Here is a 22,016-nt window from a genome sequence, read left to right as displayed (position 1 = left end):
TCTTCTTATTCCCCATAATTCTTCACTTTAGTGCTACAGCTCTCCCATTCATTCCATGTCTTTACTACAACAAATAAGCTGATCTCTCTCTCTCTCTCTCTCTCTCTCTCTCTATATATATATATATATATATTGATGAGGAACAAAAATAAACCATCATCCAAGAAGATTCATCAAAAGAAGAAGGTGGAATCTTGTCTAAAGGATCGTCCACATTATATAATGTTCAGCACTTAGTAATTTTTAACTACATCTGCAAGTTTTGGGATTTATCACACAAATCCACTAATTCGGAACGTGGAAATGAATTCCCCATAATTCGCTCCCACTCACTCCCAAAATTCGCTCTCAGTCACTCTACTAAGTCCACACATCTCCCATAAAAGAAGTGACATCGAACAGGAGACCCACTCGAGACCCTTTATATAAAGGTCAAACTTCACCAAATCAAAGCTACAAGAAACATTTACTAACTCTTAAACTTTGAGAGTTTATGGATAGCTTGAAGGAAATTCTGACTTCCTATCAGAGGGCCCTTGACCGACATCACACCGATGCACTCTGATAGTGTGTTCTTTCTCTTTCAAGCCTTCAAATTATACACAAAGTTTGAAGTATACAGCTCACTAATTTCATACTTCATCATATATATATATATATATATATATAAAGGTCAAACTTCACCAAATCAAAGATACAAGAAACATTTACTAACTCTTAAACTTTAAGAGTTTATGGGTATCTTGAAGGAAATTCTGACTTCTCATTCAAGGGCCCTTAATTGGCAGTGGCACCACACTGGTGAACTCTGATAGTGTGTTCTTTCTCTTTCAGGCCTTCAAATTATACACAAAGTCTGAAGTATACAACTCACTGATTTCACACTTCATATATATATATATATATATATAAAGTTTGGGCTACTATTTAGTTGTTTTGGAAGTGAGAATTTGGTTTATATGATAACACACTCGAATATGTATGTGATGTGTGACGTGTCTACCAACTATTTGAATGATTGATTATAAATTCTGTCTCATGACTTCAATTTCATTTTGATTTTGGCTAGTTAAAAATTTTTGAGATACATTTTTTTTTCCCATTTTGGACATTAGAGAGAGAGAGAGAGAGTTTCGATTTTGATGTGATTTATTTTTTTCCCTTTTTGGTTTTGAATCGTGTTTTTGTTGGGTTTTGGGTCCTAAAAGTGTTTGTTTCATTTTCTTTTCTTTGATTTATAAATTTGAAGATATATAATATGTTTTTTAGATATTGGGTGAGAAAGTTCGGATTTAAAAAAAAAAAAATTTGGGGAATAATAATCAATTTCTATTATACTTATACTTTGATGATAGCACAAAATTTTGTAAGGAAAATGTTGTTCAGGGATGAATATTTTTTCTGCCTTACCTTTGAGTTCTTAAGAAAGCTTGTGTAGAGAAATTGTTTTATCTATAATGTGTATATGTGTATTAACTTTAAGAAAAACTTTTGTAGATTAGCTACTAGTTTATATAATACCTGCGCGTTTCTTTTACAGAAGCAAATGGTAAAAATACAACATTGTGCGACATATAGGAGGAGGCCAAGACCAAAAATACCACATAGTAGCCGATGACCCTATCCCATGAATCCATGACCAAACATGGAAAGGAGACCAAACATGATGTTGCCTTTCCGAGGGGTGTATTCTGTTAAAGTATTTTCTATAAGCAAGTAGTCCCTCATCATGAAATCCTGGAACAAACACCCATATTAACAATCATATTACCAAGGAGAATATTTTAATGTAAGAAACAGACAAACCAAGGACTTCATCAACAACATCGTCCTCCAAACCCAACAACAGATGAGGCAATTTCAGAATCACCTGTTCTTAATGCCTTCATATTATTGTGTCCAGATGCACATCATCACTTAGAGGAGCAATCCCTACTGTAGGAGAAATCACCCGTGGCATTGTCATACCGACTGAAATTATGATCTCTGCATTTCGGGGGAAAAAGAAACCAATGAAGCAGTAAAATCATGAAATATTAACAATGAAAACCATTTGCCACAAGTGACAACTGAAATAATAGACCTATGCAAAAATGCATTTAGGCATGAAAAAATGCATCATATCCCACAAGTACAGGGATCAGTGTGAAATATTTTCAGTATTTCAGACATTCATTAATAAATGCCATTTTTAATATCAAGTGGTTACTTTGTTAGTTGCTAGGGGCCATTGTCTGGGGCAATGGTAAAGATCTCAGGCTTACAAGTGCAAGTTCAAGGGGTTTTAGTCTTAAGAGCGACCACTTCTTGGAAAAATGTTTAAAGGGTAGGACAGTATCCGAGACACCCCTCCCAAGTCCCCATTTAAGTAGGACCAGTATTGCATAATGATTCTATGACCTATTTATTTGTCCCTACTTCTTCCCCAAATCAAAATTAGAATAAAATATATGACAGCTAATTCATATCTTCATAAATGATTTCCTTGAATCCTTAAAATATCACTTGAGTGCTAGTCCATAATTTTTTTCCCCTGAATTTTTGCTAATTTTTATCCCTGAAATCCAAAATATTTCTCGATTTTAATTTTGCAACTCCTCAGCATTCAACATTCCAGCCAAGATGTTACAAGCATAATTTTCCATAATGCATAATGACTTACAAAAGACCATCCTGATGGCATCAATTTGTCACATTTTCTCATGTCCAATAAGAAAGAAAGCTATCCTTCATGTTGCAAAATTTATAGTATACAGGGACACACCACTATGAACATGAATACATAATCAGAATCCATGGTTGATGTGCAGAAAAGAGAAATCATACCTATGCATTCTCGAATAGATAAATTTGGCCGTATGATCTCTTCAGAATTGACCAGAAAAACATCACCAATATATAGATGATTTGTTGGGACATAGACACTGCATAACTCCACATCTCCTTCATCTCTCTGGAACCAACAATCAAAGATCAGATCCAATAGAATTGGGAATAACAAAGGCATCTCTAAATACTCAAAAGTTTTATATCCAGAATTTTGACCATTGAATGCAAAAAAGTAGATAAATAATAAAATACTATGGCAATATAACACCATTTTCTCTGATAAAGCCTGGCTACAATACTTTGCCATCCTAATTAACAGGCTAGGTTTGAATAGTAGTACTAGCACAACTTTACTATGGCCAATGATACTAATTATCAACTCATTCATTGTTTCCACAATGAGGACCATCCAGACATGGCAAATTCTCCAAAACTGTTAAGCATGCATGAAAATTTCAAACAGGAGACAACTTTTTAATGGTATATTTCTTAGGAGTTTAAATTTACTTGTAAGTTTAGACATCATCCATTGCAACCTGAATATAACAAAAATGTAAGCCCAAAATTCACTACCAATTGAACTATGACTTAGCAAATGGTCCACTGTTTCACAAAATTATCTGCATCTGCAATACTGATTTACAAAAGTGATACCTGTCTGAACTAGATTCTTCACTGTCAAAATCTTCCCTACGACTGTTATCCAAATGAACTAAGCAACTCTCTTTGGTACCTTAGTGCACTAAAATACTGTTCCATGGAAATCTTGCATCATTGGAACTACTTAGAGCCTCATAATAGGACTTTACACCAATCTTACCATTACCTTTCGGTCTTCACTTCAATTGATCTTGGGAACCCGCAGGAATAGTGGAATAAAAGTCATACTCAATGCACAAAACTCCCACTTTTATGGGGTTTGAAGACGTGATTGATAGACAACCTTACCCCCATCCCTTTTGTTTTTAGGAAAAGGCTGATTCCCATACTCAACCCTGTGATCTTTCAAAAAGAAATCAATTGACTCTAATTCCAAATCATTAAAGCCACAAACACATTTGATATTCCATGATGGAGTCCCTCCAACCAATCGTTACAAAGAATAAACCAATACATCTTTATCAACCACAAGTGAGCACAGATTTGGATACAACTCTTTCAGTGGAATATCACCACATCAAATATAATGCCAGAATCTAACCTTAGTTCCATCCTCAGCCACACAAATAATATAACATGCAAATCTATCCCACCTACTCTTATACTCTTTCCACAAACCACACCTATGAGCAATTCTAACATTCTATGTAGTCCAATCCCCACACATCCCCAATTTTACACCAATCCATACCAAAAAATGGAATACGCAGTTGCTTGACAAAATCCAGTAAGAAAATACTGCCTCCCGACAACTCTCCATTTACTCTAGCTTTGGTAGACAGGCAGCATGTTGTGACCCCATTTTGAATTCTATCATTACTTCCCATCCTCAATTGGCCAATTCTATGCCAGTGGAGTAAAAAAATATAGTTACAAGTCGGCTATTGAGACCAATGAATCAATCCTTGACTTCAGACAGTCATGTGGTAACCTCATTGTGGCCTGTAATTTCTCACCACAGTGGTCTCGCCTTATTAAGACTAAGGGGTAATGCCATACTCTCCATTTGGGCTTGGCCCTTACCAACCCATATCTCCTCATCCTATGCCTCCTCTTCTGAGTTGGCCATTGGGTTGGGTTGGGTATTCGAAGATGAGCCTCTTTCCAAATGTATGTTAGGGGGATCCTTGGATTGGACTCAACTTTAATCACCCATTGGACATCAGCCTTTTTATTAAAGTCACCCCAGAATAATAGAACACCTCCATTTTACCTCCACCTTCTACCATGATTCACAATGTTTTAGAGTAGTTTTGGGATACTTTTATTGATGTGGTCTCCTATAAGTTTCCCTCATTGAATAAGTATTCACTGCCTTCTTCAATTGCAATTGTTGCAGAAAATTCTCCTTTTCCATATTGGGATTGGGAGAAAAATCCAAGCCAAGCCCTTCTTAGAAAGCACTCACTGAGACACGTACAGAATCTCAAATTTTTCTAGAGAGAACTAGTGCTTGCCATCTAAGAATTACATGATGGGTCTCATTGGAAATGTTTGATGCTTCTTAGGGCTTCTTTGGTGACCATGCATTAGCAACGCTAGATTTTCATACTGAGGCGCTTCAAGTTGGGGAAGCACTGTAGTAGCGCCATAGCCCTATGTCCCAAAATGCTGAGCCAAGAATGCTCTGTTGATTCACAAAGAATCCATGTCCTAGGCATATCAAAAAACATTCTTTTCGCTGAGCTTATATAGTAAATTAGAGTGGTTTCAATTCTACAATAAAATGCAGGACAGCCTCCTCTGCTGCTTCAGCTGCCTCCCCTTTAGCTTGTTCTCAAGCCTCTCTTGTCTTAAATTTCTTATCACCTCCATCACCCCAGTTCAAAGTTCTTACATCCTTGATTAGAAATCCTCTCCCCCGTATTATTCTCAAAATGCCCCCCACTTGCCTGGAAAAATTGGGTTCAGATAGAAGACAAAGATTCCAACCAACCCCCTAAACTTCATTCCTTCAGGAATACACACCACTCCTTTCCAAGGCCATTGTGGAATTCTAGCAAACCAAGAAATCCCCCATCTTATTCTAGCATTCTTGCATTGTATCAAGTGTATAACCCCATGCCCAAAAAGCAAAATAAATTGGATTGTTTCATCTGCTTTGTCCACCATCCACCTTAGATCCTCCAATCCAATTCAAAAGATCCAACAATCCTATTGCCATATTTCTATCAAATACTATATGAATTTGCTCTACCACCAACAAACAAAGTTCGAGAATTTTCAAGTCTATTCTCAACAATGTCCATCCAACCTAATGCATGTCTCGAAGATTTTTCATTGGTGATGGACTTTGTTGTTTTGGTGGTGGATTTGAGTTGGAAGGGGGAAGATGTGGAAGTGGGAACTGGTTACTGTAGCCAGGATGCACAAAATTCAAGTTAGGTGAAGTTGGTCGGGGTGGGTGAGGGCCTAATGTTTTGACAAAATCTGGTTGGTTATGCATGTGCCATTGCTGTGGTGGTGCTATAGATTGGTTTAAGTTGTAGGGAAGCCATGGACTTGTGGTCCAATTGGCAGTGGATGATGACTGATTTGGGGCGGTTGAAGATGTTGGGTTATTGGCAGGACATTGGTTATGCAAGCTTTTGAAGGTTTGGGGGTAGTGATTGTGGGTTGAAATTAAGAGGTGGCGTGGAAGGATAGAAAACATCTTTGATGGAAATGAAATGTCTGAGTACATCTTTGGTAAGCATAAGTGGGGCCAAAAAAAGTGAAGTATTTGTGCAAGGATCCATCTTTTCCTCCCCTTAAAAGATGGTATGTTTCTACTTTTACAAAGTAGCCATCAATTTATTATTGAAAGGAAATCAGGCAATAGATCACTAGCTCCATGTCCAACTGCAACTGAAACCATGTCCTGAAGCAAGTAGTACTTGGAAGTTGGACCCTTACAGGTTTCTTTCTTATATGTTATATGGGAACAAGGAAAAGCAACCTGTGAATCAGAAGATGGAAATCTCAACATAGATCAAAACAGACTAACGTATATATATATATATATCATAACAAGGTGGCTCTCGTAAAAACTTCTGAAAAACTATCTAGAAAACACATTACACAGCTTCTATAGATTGGACGTGATATATCTACCTGAAGGACTACAGAGGATGTGATAAAACCAATTGCATATTCACCAACACGAGGATGACGGATGATTGCAACCTCTTTAAAAGCTGTGGTATTTTGATCTGTAAAAGGACAATCATTTTTTACTCTATCAGCATACTATATTATAAATATGCACTGAATCAATTCCATGTAATGGATACTAGTCGAACCAGCTGATGCACCACAGTGATAATTAAGAGAAATTCACTCATGAAAGCATGATTCAACATGCAATGTATGTACAAAGATAACAAACTGGATCATAGCATAACAAAGTCCAATATAACTAATAAATTAAAATCATTTGTCAAGCCCACTATGTATATCAACTTTTGAGAACTTACAAAACTGACTTATACATAAAACCCAACTGAAATATTTTATGTGAAATGTAAGACTCCTTCCCTATCTTCTGGAAAAACAAACACCCAAGACTCCTGGTGCAAAAATCAGCCAAAGTTGAAAGCCTATAGAACTATTTAGGTGAAGCAATCTACAAAAGATACTAAAGATAACTCAAAGACCATTGGCGATTCCTCATTGCCTGCCAGCAACAGCTGATGATCTTGGTCAACATTATTTTTCTATTGGCTTTAGTAACAACACTTCATTCATGCTCTCTCCAAATAAATATAATTCTGAAAATTGTATAAACAGGATTAAAATTTTGACCTCACATTTAAGGGGAAGGAGATGCCACTTGCTTAGAAGACCATTGGTAATAAACTAATAATTCAGCAAAAAAGAGAAGCAATTGGCAATAGTTCTAGTCAAACTTCTACTAATTTTGTCATCAATGGGAACCATTAGCATCACAATTTTATGGCATAAGTATCTTTTGTTTAACCACAAAATTAATCAATGACCATGCTTATTAGAAAAAGCTTAGAATCTACCTAAAGATGCATCTAAACACTTTTTTTTATAGGTAATAAAACTTTTATTGAAAAATTGAACATCGTGTTCATGATGATGAACGCTCTGGACATAAAGAAGATACATAAAGCTCAAGAGCTAGAGCTAACAGCTAACAAATTGTAGAAAGCAGGAATTGAAATACGTTGTGTAAGACCCCAAATACGAGCCCACTGAAATAATGTACCAAAAAGAAGATGTTTTAACCGATCTAAAGATTGCTCATTATCTTCAAAGATTCAGTTATTTCATTCTTGCCAAACTAACCACAGTAGACAACCTGGTATCATATTCTAGATAGTTGACTGATGCTTCCCAAACCAATTCTCCCAAGCAAAAAGAAGAGATATAACCGTCTTTGGCATTACCCAATGGACTCCAAACACATGAAAAACTTCACACCATAGAGCATAAGCCAACTTACAGTGAAGTAAGAGATGGTCAATAGATTCCCCATCACACTAACACATGCAACACCAATTAACAAGGGATTGACCTCTCTTAACAAGATTATCAATAATAAGTATCCCATCCTTGGCTGCTGTCCATAAAAAGAATGACACCCTTTGCGGCACCTTTACATACCGAATGCTCTTCCAAGGAAAAACAACAGTTAAATCACCAAACAGCAAATTATAAAAGGAGCGCACATCAAACACACCATTCGGAGTCAACTTCCAAGATAGCTTATCCTCCCCCACACCTCTCGGCATACAGGAGTAAAGAAGCTCAAAAAGAGAACCAATAGCCTCCAACTCCCAATCATAAGGAGCTCTTTGGAATTGTAGATTCCAACTCCTCTCTCCTCCTTCGGATGTAGAAACAATTAAGTCAGAAATCCAAGCTTCTTTGGACCGAGAACAAGCATACTGATCTGGAAAAAGATTCTTTAAAGGTATATGTCCACTCCATGGGTCATGCCAAAAACGAATACAGTGGCCCTCCCCTACAACATACACTATCTGTCCAAAAAACCTCTCTGCAACTGTGCTAATACCCTTCCACATCCCACGCCCATAAGATCCTCTTACACCTCTAGTACACCAACCTCCTCTAGCCACTTCGTATTTCATTGCTATAACTTGATGCCATAAACGGCTACTTTCCTTCCCAAAGCGCCACAACCACTTTCCAAGTAAACCTTGGTTAAACAACCCAATCCACTGGATCCCCAACCAACCTACCTCCACTAGCTAACAAACGTCTTCCCAAGCCACTAAAGGATATTTAAAAAACTCAAAAGCCCCCCAAAAAAATTCCTTTGAATCCTTCCTAGTCTAACCCCCACAGCTTGAGGGATAGTGAACAAAGATAGAAAATAGGTAGGAAGGCTATAAAGTACTTTTAAAAAGAGTGAGTCTACCACCCTTTGACAAATAAAGACATTTCCAACCAGTCAATCTCACCTCCATCTTTTCTATAATAGGATTCCAAATCAATGAATCCTTATAATGAGCCCCAAGAGGCAAACCCAAGTAAATCATAGGCAAGCTATCCAACTTACAACATAAAACACGAGCCAAAGCATTCAGATTCTTTACCTCACCTATTGGAACAATCTCACCCTTCCCAACCTTGACTTTCAAGCCCGTAATAGCTTCAAAGAAAAACAATACCATTGTATGTATAAAAGTTGTTCCCTAGAAGCATCACAAATTAAGATAATGTCATCAGTAAAAAGAAGGTGAGAAATATTTATACCCCCTTGCACTCTTCCCACTTGAAAACCACGAAGAAAACCAACCTCTTCCGTTCTCTTCAACAACCTACTCAGCACCTCCATAACCAAAAGGAATAAGAGTGGAGACTAGGGATCCCCTTGATAGAGACCACGAGAACTACCAAAAAAGCCAGCAAGGCAACCATTAACAAGAATAGAAAACCGAACTGTAGCAAAACATGCTTTCATCCATCTCCCCACTTTGCCCCAAAACCCATACTCTCCATAAGGATAAAATAAGGCATTTCAGTTCACATGATCATAAGCCTTCTCAATATCCAACTTAACAATCACACTGGGAACACTACTCTTCAATCTGCTATCTAAGCATTCATTTGCAATCAAAACTGAATCAAGAATCTATCTTCCTCCAACAAAAGAATTCTAAGAATCAAAAATGAGTTTATCTAGAACACTTCGAAGTCTGTGTCAACAACTTAGACAAAAGTTTATATAGACTACCCACAAGAGTAATAGGGCATAAGTCTTTAATATTGATAGCATTAGTCTTCTTGGGAATCAAACTTAGAAAAGTGACATTAAGAGATTTTTCAAAAACACGCTGACTATGGAAATCCGAAAAATTATAAAAAAAATCCATGACGTCCCCTTCCAGCACACTCCAACAATTTTGGAAAATGCCATAGTAAACCCACAAGGATTAGGGGCCTTGTCACCTTCAGCCTCCTTAAGAGACTCAAGAATCTCCTCCTCCAAAAAAAGAAAAGAGTCTTTGTCTCATCTAAACTAGCAAAATCTAAGCCATCAATAGTACGCCTCCAAGATTCCGGCCCCTAATACAACTTCTTATAAAAATCACCTAATCAGGGATATCTTCATCATCCTCATAAGTGCCCTCTACCTCCACACCCCTAATATGATTAGTTCATCTATGAGAATTAGCAAGTCTATGGAAAAACCGAGTATTATTATCCCCTTCTTTAATGAACAGAGCCTTAGATGAAGCCAAAAAATCAATATCAGATTTAACCACAACCCTTCTATCTCTGTCCTCTTGGCTCAAAAGCTGCATCCCTTCTTCCACATCAAGATCTAAAAGCTCAATCAACATGCATTTTTATCCTAAAAGACACATCCCCAAAAACATGCTTGTTCCAATATTTCAAATCCCTTTTCAAAGCCTTCAACTTACAAGCTAAGACATAACTAGGGGGCCCCATAAAGTGATAACTATTCCACCAAAGACGAATCATCTCCACAAAACCCTCCACTTTTAGCCACATTTTCAAATTTAAAGGAACTTTTCTCCATCGCTTCCAAAAGAAGAGGGCAATGGTCTAATGCCACCCAAGGGGAGTATCTTTAGGTCAAATCTAAGAAATGCTTCTCCCAGCCCACTGACACCAACACTCCATCAATTCTGGACATGGAAGGGTTGTCAAAATCACGAAATCAAGTATTCTCACCTACCACCAAAGGTAAATCCACCATAAGATGCTTCTCAATAAAATCCAAAAATTTAAACATGGCTGGGCTAAACGAAGTACACCCAAGTCTCTCTATCAAATACCTGATAATATTAAAGTCACCAAACAAACACCAAGCCAAAGTCCACTGTGATCTCATACTATATGTAAAGTTGTGATTTACAATTATATTTTATATTAGCTTTAATTTCATGTCAAATTTGATTGTAATTCCGTTCAATCATTTCCCTGTATTTTTGTGTGATTTAATGTAAGAGTTGTGTGTGAAAGTTTGGTGAACAGAATTACAATCAAATTTGACAAGCTGACCCGCGAAACAGGTCACGTGAGAAGCACATGCTGGAATTTGAAGAGTCTTTGATAAGCTGGATTTCACAAATCATTCGCGACTTAGGCCAAGTTGCAAGTGACCTGCAAAACTCTTTGCCTGATTACTTTTGAGTGTGCCTTTTCTCATATCTTTACTAACACTATATAAACCCTCATTATCCACAAAATGTAAGAAAAACAAGGAGTATTGAGAAGAAACTTTTGCAAAAGAAAACCCTAGCCAAACACTTGAGAGTTAGAGATTGTTTATCCACAATCCTCTACATTATTTCTCTAGAGTTTCCATTTACTCTTACCTCTCCATCTGTACATCCTTGAGAGGTTCTTAGCTCAAACACTTACATCACCCATTCTGAGTGTTAAGAGAAGTTTTGGTGCTTATGGAAAACATTGGAAGAAGCCATTGAGTGGCGGATACAATCGGGCAGAATTGCGGGATCCGGATAACTAGTGAGACAAAACTTCGAGAAGTCCGTTAGTAGCTAGAACTTGGAGGGCTCAAGTACATTAGGCTTGGAGGGTCTTTTTGATATTCCTGTACTCCAACTTATTCACTAGTGGATCGATTTTGGCTTGGAGGGCCGCAAAGAGGTTTTTCGTCGAGAACTTGGTTTCCTCTTCAATAAAACATCTCAGTGTTATCTTGTGTTTGCATCTCTCTTCCCTACTCTTTAAACTTTACATTTATCACTTATTGTACTTGCTTTTGCATTAGAGTAGTGTTCCGGTTTATTGCGCATCTTTTACTCTTATTCTGCACTTAGTTAAGTTAGAGTAAAAGTAATTAAACTATAATTTAAAATTAAGGGTCTAAACAAGCATTAGTGTTTCTACACTAATTGAGCTTTCACTATCAAACTCTGCCCACATCTCCGCCCACATCAGATCCCTAAGGCTATCATCATTCAGTCCATACACCCATGAACAGGCCCATTCAAAGCCATCTACCACACCCTTTGACAAAATAGAAACCGAAGAACTACCAACCACACATTCAACTTTCTCAAAAACCCTTTGTCCCACATTAACAGTATCCCCCCAACTGTGTGAATGGCATCCAAAACTATCTCGTCGATATAAGGGCTGCCCCATAGACTTTTGACAATGGTAGAACTAGTATTGTCTAGTTTGGTTTCTTGAAGACAAACATCACATTTCCACTACTTAATTAAATTCCTCACAACATCCCTCTTATAAGGGTTACTCAAACCCCTCACATTCCATGACAAAAGTTTCATAATTATGAACAAACAGCTACCCAGAGGATTTCACACTACCTCTGGTATTCCAAACAGAATGTCCATCGTAATCAATAGTGAAAACCAAATTTCTCAATTCCCGCATCCCTTTTTTATTTGAATTACCTACCTGGGTGCTGACAGCGGCAACTTGTTTTTCCCAAACCCTCTCAAGTTTTTGGAAGAAAGCAATGTACCGACTCTCACAGCAAGCAATAGGAAACCCCACATATGAACCAAACCTTTGATCATTGTTCTCACCCATTCCGAAGGCTCTAAATCATCCTCTGAAGAAAACCCATCAATAACACTCACCTCAGTACCAAAATCTGAACCTCCATTAGGATACCACAAAGCCAAAGGTTCAACAGCCAAAGAGCAAGTTTCCTGACCCTTTATTTATTTTATTTTTTTTTGATAGGTAAGAAAAAGTATATTAAAAAAACTACTAGATGCAAAATAGCACCAGCAGAACAAAATTACAAAAAAGAAGAAAAAACAAAGACAAAAAAGTCAATAAATACAAAGAAAATGAGAGCTAAGGAGTAAAGGAATAGAGTCACTAGATGTGAGTCCCCAAGCCCTAGCCCAATCAAAAAGGGAACCAGAAAAGAGAGCAAGCAATTGGCCCTCAGATCTATCCAAATCCTCAAACGTCCGCCGATTGCATTCCCTCCAAATACACCACATCAAACACAGCGGAACTAGATTCCAAATGTAAGATGAATGCTTCCCCAACCAATTCCACCAACTAAATAGAAAATCTCTCACCATACATGAGGGAACCCATGAGATCCCAAAAATCCTAAAAACAAAACACTACAGCCGCTAAGCCTTCCCACAATGTAACAACAAATGATCCACTGTCTCACCACAACAACGACACATAATGCTACAGTCAACGAAATCAAAACCCCTAAGTCTCAAGATATCTCCCGTGAGGATCCTATCCCACGCAGTTGTCCAAACAAAGAAATTGAAGAAGAGCCATGTAGCTTATGGTAAAAAGAGCGGCTAGTAAAAGCCCCGTTTTTTGTCAACCTCCATTTCAAACGATCACCATTAGTCACGAAAGGTAAATTGGAAGCCAAGAAACGAAAGAAATCATCCACCACATCTGCCTCCCAATCATTAGGACCTCGAATGAAACAAACATCCCAAGTTCTCCTATCCCCTACTCCTTGACAAATCAGAGATGATTCTACAAATGCCTCTCTGTTTGCAGCAAAATTGTACAAGGCTGGGAAAGCCAAATGGAGAGAAAGATCTCTGCACCATCTATCTGTCCAAAATTTCACCCTATCCCCCACCCCAACCTTATACTGGACATTTTTGTTAAAAACTTCCCAACCCATCCAGATACTTCTCCACAAACCACACCCATAAACACCCCTTCCCAACTTAGAGGTCCTCCCTCCCCCCATTCTTCCCCAAATTTCAAAGCTTATTCTCCTCAATCCCAAAACGCTAAAGCCACTTTCCTAGTAAGGCTTTATTGAAAGTGGTCAATTTCCTAATACCCAAACCACCTTTAGCAATAGGCAAACACACCTTATCCCAGCCTAATAAATGTATCTTAGAGTCACCCAACAGGAAGTCCCTTTGAAGCTTCTCAATTTTGTTTGCCACATGTGTAGGAATGGTGAACAAAGATAAAAAATAGGTGGGAAGACTAGATAGCGTACTTTTAAGCAAAGTCAACCCTACCACCTTTTGATAAATACAACTTCTTCCACCCTGCCAACTTCCATTCAAATTTCTCCAAAATAGGGTTCCAAATAGGACACTTGTGGGGCGCCCCCAATGGCATACCCAGATACGTCATTGGCCCCAACCCTACAACCCAAAATCTCTGCCAAAGCTTGCACATTATTTACCTCCCCTATAGGAACCATCTCACTTTTAGCTACGTTAACCTTCAAACCAGTCACAACCTGAAAACAAAGAAGCAGCAATCTAACATGTAGGACTTGCTCCACCTCTGCATCACAAAACAAAATAGTTTCATCTACAAACAACAAATGAGAAACACATTCCCCTCTACCCCTGACCCTTCTTTATCAACAAAGGATCTTCCCAAAACTGCCTAGGTGCAACGGCATCGTTTGAGTCGTAACCCAACTCAGATAGAAGAGAGAAGAGATTTAGACCCAACGATTGTTGTCGCCGGAGCATTTCAGCTAACTCCAAGACTGAGAAAGACATCAGAAGACCCATAACAGGTGGAACAACCACAAAACCACCATCGACACGCAGATTAGCCTCAGAAGACAAACCCACACCAACGTTGAGGCTCGGAATCACTTCTAACTGCTTCTCTGCTTCGTGGAAGCCCAAATCAGTTAAACCAACAAAATTAGCCTCATAAATAAGACCCACACCAACGCCGATGCTCAGAAGCACAAACTCCAGCCTCGCGTCATTGTCGTCGATGCCTGATCCTTCCCCAACTTCCCAACAGCTTGGCCGAGCTATCAAACCCACACACCCTTCACGCGAGAGGCACATCATGTCCTCTATATTGGTTTGCTGCTTCATCGAGGACCCAAACTCACAAAAGGTTTCAGGTTGGGCCTTATGAGGCACCATTGTGATAAATAGAGATTTCCACAAACAAAGAGCCCAAATTTGATTGGTTGGTTATCTCCAAGATTTTTGAATTCTCCCGCATTCTTTTGTAAAAGTGTTGTTTGCTAAAATTCCAAAGAGGTCATTCTGCTAAACAAGCAATGATCCAATCCAAACCCAACCTTCCCGCCCAAATAGAGCCATGATACTTACTCCAACATTCATGAATAGAGTAGGAATCTATTCTGCCACCAACAAAAACTAAAGAAAAAACCTTAGAATCGATACAAAAGAAGACTGAATTCCTCTCTATCACCCTAGATTGGGGGCTAGGCTTGGGTTGAAAAGATGGAGGAGAGGAGAGCTGTTTCAAGTTATTTTGTGGGGGAGGCCTATTATGTGGAACTTTGGGTGGGGGAAGCTTGCTAAGTGGCGGAGAAGGAGCTGTGGATAGCAGTATTGAAACTGGAGCAGGATGGGATTGTTGGAGAACCTAACCAAAATGATTAGGCCAGTAGAAGGTTGTAGTAAAAAGGCATGATGTGGGAAGAAGGGTGGTTGTGCTGGGTAGGGTTGAAAGTGGGAGGGACCAAAGGGTAAAGGGGGTGGAAAGGTGGAGATCAAATGGAACTAATTCTGATGGTACCAAGGGCCTAAGTAGCTTCTTTCTGTGATCCTTCCATAGATTGGAGTTGTAGAAGCAACTGCTTTTTCTCTTTTTCTTTTTGTCCAACCAGAAACCTCCATTAATCCCATACTATCAGAAAGTCCTTCCCTAGACTTTAAAAGGTCAACCTCTTCCCACTAAATCAACCCAGAAATCAGAATTTTCCCCCTGTTACATGTTTGACACAGAAGCAGTCCAACAATTGAAAAGGTTATCAGAAAAACTTCCTCCCTTACAAATTCCAGGACCAGGTAAACGGATCTTGCAGACAGATGCAAGTGATGAATATTGGGCAGCAGCTCTTTTTGAAGAAATTGATGGCAAAAGGAATATTTGTGATTACAAAAGTGGTGCATTCAAGCCCTTCATCAAATACCAAGTCTTAGATGGTCTTCAAAAGGGCTCATGCACAAACAACACCTTCTTACTTGGACCCAAGTACCCCACTTGTTCACCGTGGATCCCTTTTGACTCCTTAAAACTCCAGATTATCAGTGTATGTGGTGGAGAGTGAGAAGGTGGTGGTGGATAACGTTGTGTATACAGTGGTGTTGGTATATTTGGTGGGGGAGGGTGATGGGGTGGGGAAGGGGTGGGAGCACTCATCCCATACACACTTATCTATATCCGATATATATGGCTTTTTAGCCCATAGAATTAGTATTTTTGGACAAGCCTTAAGACCATAAGTAACACATGAAAGTAAGATCAGACACAATAAACCTTCACCACCCCTACTCCCCCTACGGGACTCCCTAGGCTGGAAGTCCTTGTTCAAAAAGTGGCTGGGGGAAAATAACAAAATATTGAAAAATAACTAAAAACCTAAATTCTGAGTGCAATCTTGAGAAAGTAAAGTTTACAATCTCTATCATGATAGTAATTTGGGATGTGTAAGTCATTGAACCTGTGGCTGTTATTACCCTAATAATATATTGTGTATAGATTCTAAATTCCAACAAGATATTAAACTCAGGGTAATAATGGATCTTTAGACCAAAAATGACTGTATTACCTGGAGAAATAGCAGTACTAATCTGTTTGGAGGCCGAGTAAATGTGCTTAACAAAGGGCATTCTTTTTATAAACCATTCTCCAATCCAAAAAACAGTGGCACCCACCCATGATGAAGCAAACATACCAATAAAGAATACGAAAATTAGTGATGTAATAAATCCAAGGCCTGCAAGAACAAGAAGTATTCAATGATGATTCCCATACAGTGAGATATTAGACTTGTTTAAGCATCAAGCTAATCAATATCAATTAAATGAAAACAAAGAGTATTACATCACATAATGAAGCAGAAAGGAAATAACCAACACCAAGTTCATAAGATTCAGAGCAATCTTTCCTGGTATAGGGCTTGATAGAGTACCAAGTGGAAATAAGACCTCCCCGGCAGAGGAAGAGAACATAATGTTACAGAATGACTAGTAACTTTCTTTTACAAATCAGCATAGACTCATCAAGAGCAAAATAAAGTACCTGTCACTACTACCTACGATGACCTCTAGGTATTTCTTAGAAAACTGCTAAAGAGACACTATCAGAATACTGTTGCACTAGAAATAAAACCCACCAAGATGAAAAAAAATTGACACTTGAACTCATAAAAATGACGACACACCCTGTATTCATAGTTCTAGCTATGACATTGAAGGTGCCACATTTTATTGACTGGTAGAACACAATAAGCAATGAAGAGAAAATAAGGCGATGACATTTTTCTGGATGCAGGTGGGTTTGAGTATGGGAATCAGCCTCTCCAATAATTGCGGATAAGGCCGCCTACCAACCACCTCTCCTAGACCTCACAAAAACAGTAGCCTTGTGCACTTAGTACAACCTTTTAAATAATGATTTCATATGCCCAAAAATGCAATGAGTACATCTTCCACATCATTGTAGAGTCAAATACCTTTTTTTTTTTATGACGCAGAACCTCACAGAGGCAGGGCCTTTTGGACCCACCCCTGGGGAGTAAACCACGGATACACAACCCCACCTGCCAGAATAGCAGATTCAATTACTTGAAAACATTAACATATCCAATAACCTAACTCTCTGAAATGAAATATTTAACTGGTTTGGTAAAATATGGCACTAACATTATTCAGATTATAACTGCAGATCTAAGGGCAAAAAACAGAGGGAGTTGAGGGGAAGAACTGAAAATATAACAAAAATTGAAACTTGGATTTAAGATATAGACTAGGACAATAAAGAGTAGGAATTATTTTGATAAAAGTGATCATATTATTAATTATAGGAAGACCTTTTGTTTAAAACCATAAGAAACTTAAGATATATTTCAAAAAATTTCACCCATATGAAAATATTTTGCAATTTCTTATGAATTTCTCAATTTATTTCAATGTAATTTTGAAATATTTCTTTTCTGGAAGAAGTTAATTGTCAAACGGGTTTGAACATTTTCCATCAATATAAATCAATCAACTAGTCTATCACAACAGCCAAATACCATTAAACATATTGCAAGTCTGATGCCTACTGTTTAAGAATAATCAAGAAATACTAGGTTCTAGTTACCTCAATTGGTAAAGTCTCACTCTCTTGTTATCGAATAAGGTAAATAGGTTTGAATTCCACAACCAAAAAGAAACCACTTGGAGTTTTTCCCTACTGGTGAATAACTTAATAATTGTAATTTGCCAAACACTAAAAAACCTATCAATTATAGCTCTTTATTACTAAAACTCTACAGCTAAGGATTTACTTCTATAGAAATCCCAAATGGGCACTAAATCATTCTATATACCTTTTTATCCATGACAAGAATTGATACTAGAAAAGGGGGTGGAAAAAAAACATGAAATTGAACCCACACACAAGAAGCTCACCACCTATGTAAAATCCAATGGGATACGGAAATTTCACCACCCAAAGGAAATCACAAAGGATATAGGGCTGTATACACTCACCACTCAATGTAATAAAACAAAATAGATACAGAGTATAACACAAGTATTTCTAAATAATAATCACTTTCTCTAATTCCCATTCCAATTACATTAACATATATATAAAATAAGAATGAAAATAAATGATATGGTATTTCCCACAATCAGCATATTTCAAGACTGAGTAAATAAACGCAATAGGGTCATCAAGATTGATCAATTAAATGTTGTAGGATCAGCCTTTAATGGGCTTTGACTAGTAGGACCAGCTACAGATAATTGGGGTAGATTTGGGCCTCCAAGTCCAAACCGAGATTCCTCTATTTAGGCTTGTAAGACAACAAGGGTTGTTGGGTCTGTTGGCTCTTTATTGGACACTCTTGTGTCAACAATTGGATATCAACTTTGACTAGTAAGAGACTTCCAAAAAATAATGCAGCATTTTCTATTATTCAAAGGAATGCTGAGGGCTGATCATATGCGTGTCATAAACAAATTCAGTCTCCAACACCAAAAAAAAATTTTCCTCTAGAAAATGTCCAGATAAAAGCAGACAACAATTCAACAACAATAAGCATTCACTGTCAAAGCCCCAAACAGAAGAAAAAAATATTGAATTGGGGTTATAAACTCTTACCAAATAAGTCAATGCCAAGCCTGGCATATGTTGGACTGAAGAAACCATCAACAAACTGAATGAACCACCATGTGATGAAGAATGTAACAGCAACAGGAAAGAGAACCACACTACAAGTTCACCATTCAAAACCAAAGTTTGTTCAGAAAGATTAACAATATATATATATATATACACACACACACACATATATTTTTAAAAAGAAAACAGAAAGGTCCACGAAAGATTGGATGGATCCATTATTATGCTTATTACCATCCAGTTATAAACTTCTGTGAGACCCAACTCTGGAGAACAGCATAGCAAGCCTGACAAAATGCAGGAGTCAATGCTGTAGGCATTAAAGTTTCATGTACTATATATTAACACAGGGCATAAATGGATACAAGTTCAGCTCTGTTCATCACAGAAACTCTAAAGCTTGGAGTGTGGTTCCTTTTTGTCTCTTGTAGAAACTTAAGAGTGAGCGAAATACTAGAATCAAACAATCCATCTAAAATGCTCCATTAGAAATTCTTAGACACGAGAATGTGAGTCAAGATTGGAACTGCAGTAATGCAAGTTAAGTTTTATATAAATCATGCGCTATTTGAATTGAGTCAAATACTTGCATGTACATGGTGGAGCTATGGAGTCCATTTTTAAAATATTAAAAGATTTTAACATATAATAATACAATGAACATAAATCATTAAAGTGTAAAATGGAATGCACTATAACACATATTAAAGTTTTCTAATTTCATTATAATTTTTTAAAAATTGTTAGATCAAATACACCATATTATATTACAAAATCTTCCCAAAACAGTTACAAGATTTGATATAAAAAATTTAGAGTACATAGTCCATACCAAAGAAACTAGGTGTTAAATTTTGGTTTTCTACCTTCCAAATCGTTAGGAAATTTAAATTTCTCCTAGATATTGTAAGATTTCAATGTGGTAAAAGTTCTATCTTGATCTCCACTACCAATCCTATTAGTTTTCTCTTTTTTCTAGATACCCCAAAATAAAAAATACGAGTTTGAAACCAAAAATAAAAAATAAGTGGGCAACTCTTTGTACCATTATGCAAATCTATCTTTTACTTAAGCTACGGACAGTCCTTCTTAAGTCAACCGTTTAATTGAACATAAAATTATACTATACATACATAGAGTCTCATACAAATTTGTAACTTGTTCAACCATATTTATTTTTTTATTTAGACATCCTTAAAACCAAAATTGCAAACAAACCTAAACTACTTCAAAATTGAGTTTAAAACCAGATTGAACTAGGTTTTTTTTTTATCAAAATTAAAATTTTAATAAAAATGACGTGTGAGAGTCTGCTGTACCTTACTAGGTGTGTAGGTTGTAAAATGCTAAAAAGTTTCCGAAGCAAGAAAAAGTAACGAAATTATAGGATGATGAAGAGAACACAAGTGTCATTGAACATTATTGAAAGGTAGCGTAGTAGTAGTAGTAGCAGCAGCAGTAGTAGCTGTATTATGTTATGAATTGAAGGCAGGCAAAGGGTCCAGAGTGTGAGTGTGACTGACCTTGCGAGTGGAGGAAGAGGAATTTGGGGAGTTTGGGGGAGAATTTGCTGCGACGACGTCGTTCAGCGGACACGACGTCGATGTCGATGTCGATGTTGATGCCATTGAGAATCAAAGAGAAAAAGAGTTGATTTGATCTTTTCTTATCTAACTGAACTGTTCCCAATCCAACTCTCTCGCTCTACAACTCTTGACTCTAACAATACTTTAAACTTCAAAGTCAAAAAAAATAAAATAAAAAGTCTCCACTCTCCCCTTTCTTTAAATTTCATTTCAGTCTCTTTAATTTTGTTTTTGGTCATTTTAATCTTCTAACTTTCAAGTTTATTGAATTAAGTTTTTTCATCAATTTTTATTAAATGTTGTGATTAATTTTTTAATTTTATAAATTTTTTAAATTAAAAAAATTTAATTAATGATTAAAAAATATTTTTCACATTTTGTTTTTAAAAATCTTAACAAAAGTTAACGAAAAGACCTTAATTGAATAAATTTGATACTTAAAAGATTGAAATGAATAAAACTAAAGTTAAAAACTGAAATAAAATCTAAAAAAAGTTAATGAGTTAATTTTACATTTTAACCTAAATAAAATGTTAAAAACATGACAAGCAGCTAACTTATCATCTTTGAGGCTTTTTTTTGTTTTTAGGTAGGCCCAAAATCGTTTGAAGCCCAACCCAAAACTCTATTCCAACTTCCAAGAGCACCTTTTTGAAAACTAATGGGACAGTACCTACAAAAATTACTCAAAACCAAACAAAAATAGAAAACATCGTTCGGCTGTTAAGCAAACAATATTATTATTGGGGGAAAGAAGAGAACTTAACTTATGGGTCCGAGTGGAAAAGAGATCTGGTGTGGTGGATAAAATTGCTAACTTCTTTTGATTTCTCTTTAGTTGGACTTGATGATCTTTAATCGGCCATCTCCACCACACTTTTTACATTTTGGTATTATTTGGAGTGTCATTAGTTATTTTTTTCTTTTGTCTATCTACTTTTTCAATTACATTTTCTAACAGACTTTTTATCATTTTTTTAATTTTATTTTTTTATTCTTCTTTTATTCATTCCCAACAATTATACAAGTTGGCTTGTGTGACTTAGCGGGTCTCATTTTTATTATCAGAGAGCAATGGAAATTTATCAAGTCATTGTGAAAACCTAAAAATAAATCACACATCAACACATGTTGATATTTTAATTTTAAATGACATAAGTAGTCTAACTAAAAATTGCCATGTGTTGTTTAAAATTAGAAAGATGCTACTTCCACAACATTTTTATAACAAATCACAGATGATTAGTTGTTATTGGTTCAAATTTGAACCTAACACTAAGATTTTTACCCCAACAATAACAACTAGCAATAATCTGCCACTTAGGATTTGTTGTGAAAATATTGTAGACATATCATTTATCT

General features: G+C 36.9%; 1 protein-coding gene across 3 annotated transcripts; it reads right to left on the bottom strand.

Moving 5' to 3' along the window:
- Nucleotides 1–1,354: 1,354 nt before the first annotated feature.
- On the bottom strand, nucleotides 1,355–20,825 carry LOC115975533 (protein LIKE COV 2-like). Of its 3 annotated transcripts, XM_031096338.1 has the most exons (8): nucleotides 20,592–20,821; nucleotides 19,303–19,355; nucleotides 19,048–19,157; nucleotides 16,502–16,669; nucleotides 6,583–6,680; nucleotides 2,827–2,953; nucleotides 1,871–1,986; nucleotides 1,358–1,737 (listed from the first exon to the last, which is right to left on the bottom strand). In XM_031096338.1, the coding sequence occupies exons 1-7, from the start codon at nucleotides 20,694–20,696 to the stop codon at nucleotides 1,886–1,888; spliced, it is 762 nt and encodes a 253-aa protein (XP_030952198.1). In that variant the 5' UTR covers nucleotides 20,697–20,821; the 3' UTR covers nucleotides 1,358–1,737; nucleotides 1,871–1,885. The 3 variants fall into 3 exon arrangements, with proteins under 3 accessions (XP_030952201.1, XP_030952198.1, XP_030952199.1); XM_031096341.1 differs by lacking the exon at nucleotides 16,502–16,669 and having other exon boundaries at nucleotides 1,355–1,737; nucleotides 20,592–20,823; XM_031096339.1 differs by lacking the exons at nucleotides 1,358–1,737; nucleotides 1,871–1,986; nucleotides 2,827–2,953 and adding an exon at nucleotides 5,756–6,427 and having other exon boundaries at nucleotides 20,592–20,825.
- Between the last annotated feature and the right edge of the window lie 1,191 nt (nucleotides 20,826–22,016).

This window comes from Quercus lobata, chromosome 2 (genome assembly GCF_001633185.2).
Source record: "Quercus lobata isolate SW786 chromosome 2, ValleyOak3.0 Primary Assembly, whole genome shotgun sequence".
Classification (NCBI taxonomy): domain Eukaryota; kingdom Viridiplantae; phylum Streptophyta; class Magnoliopsida; order Fagales; family Fagaceae; genus Quercus; species Quercus lobata.
This window is presented reverse-complemented; position numbering and strand designations above follow the sequence as displayed.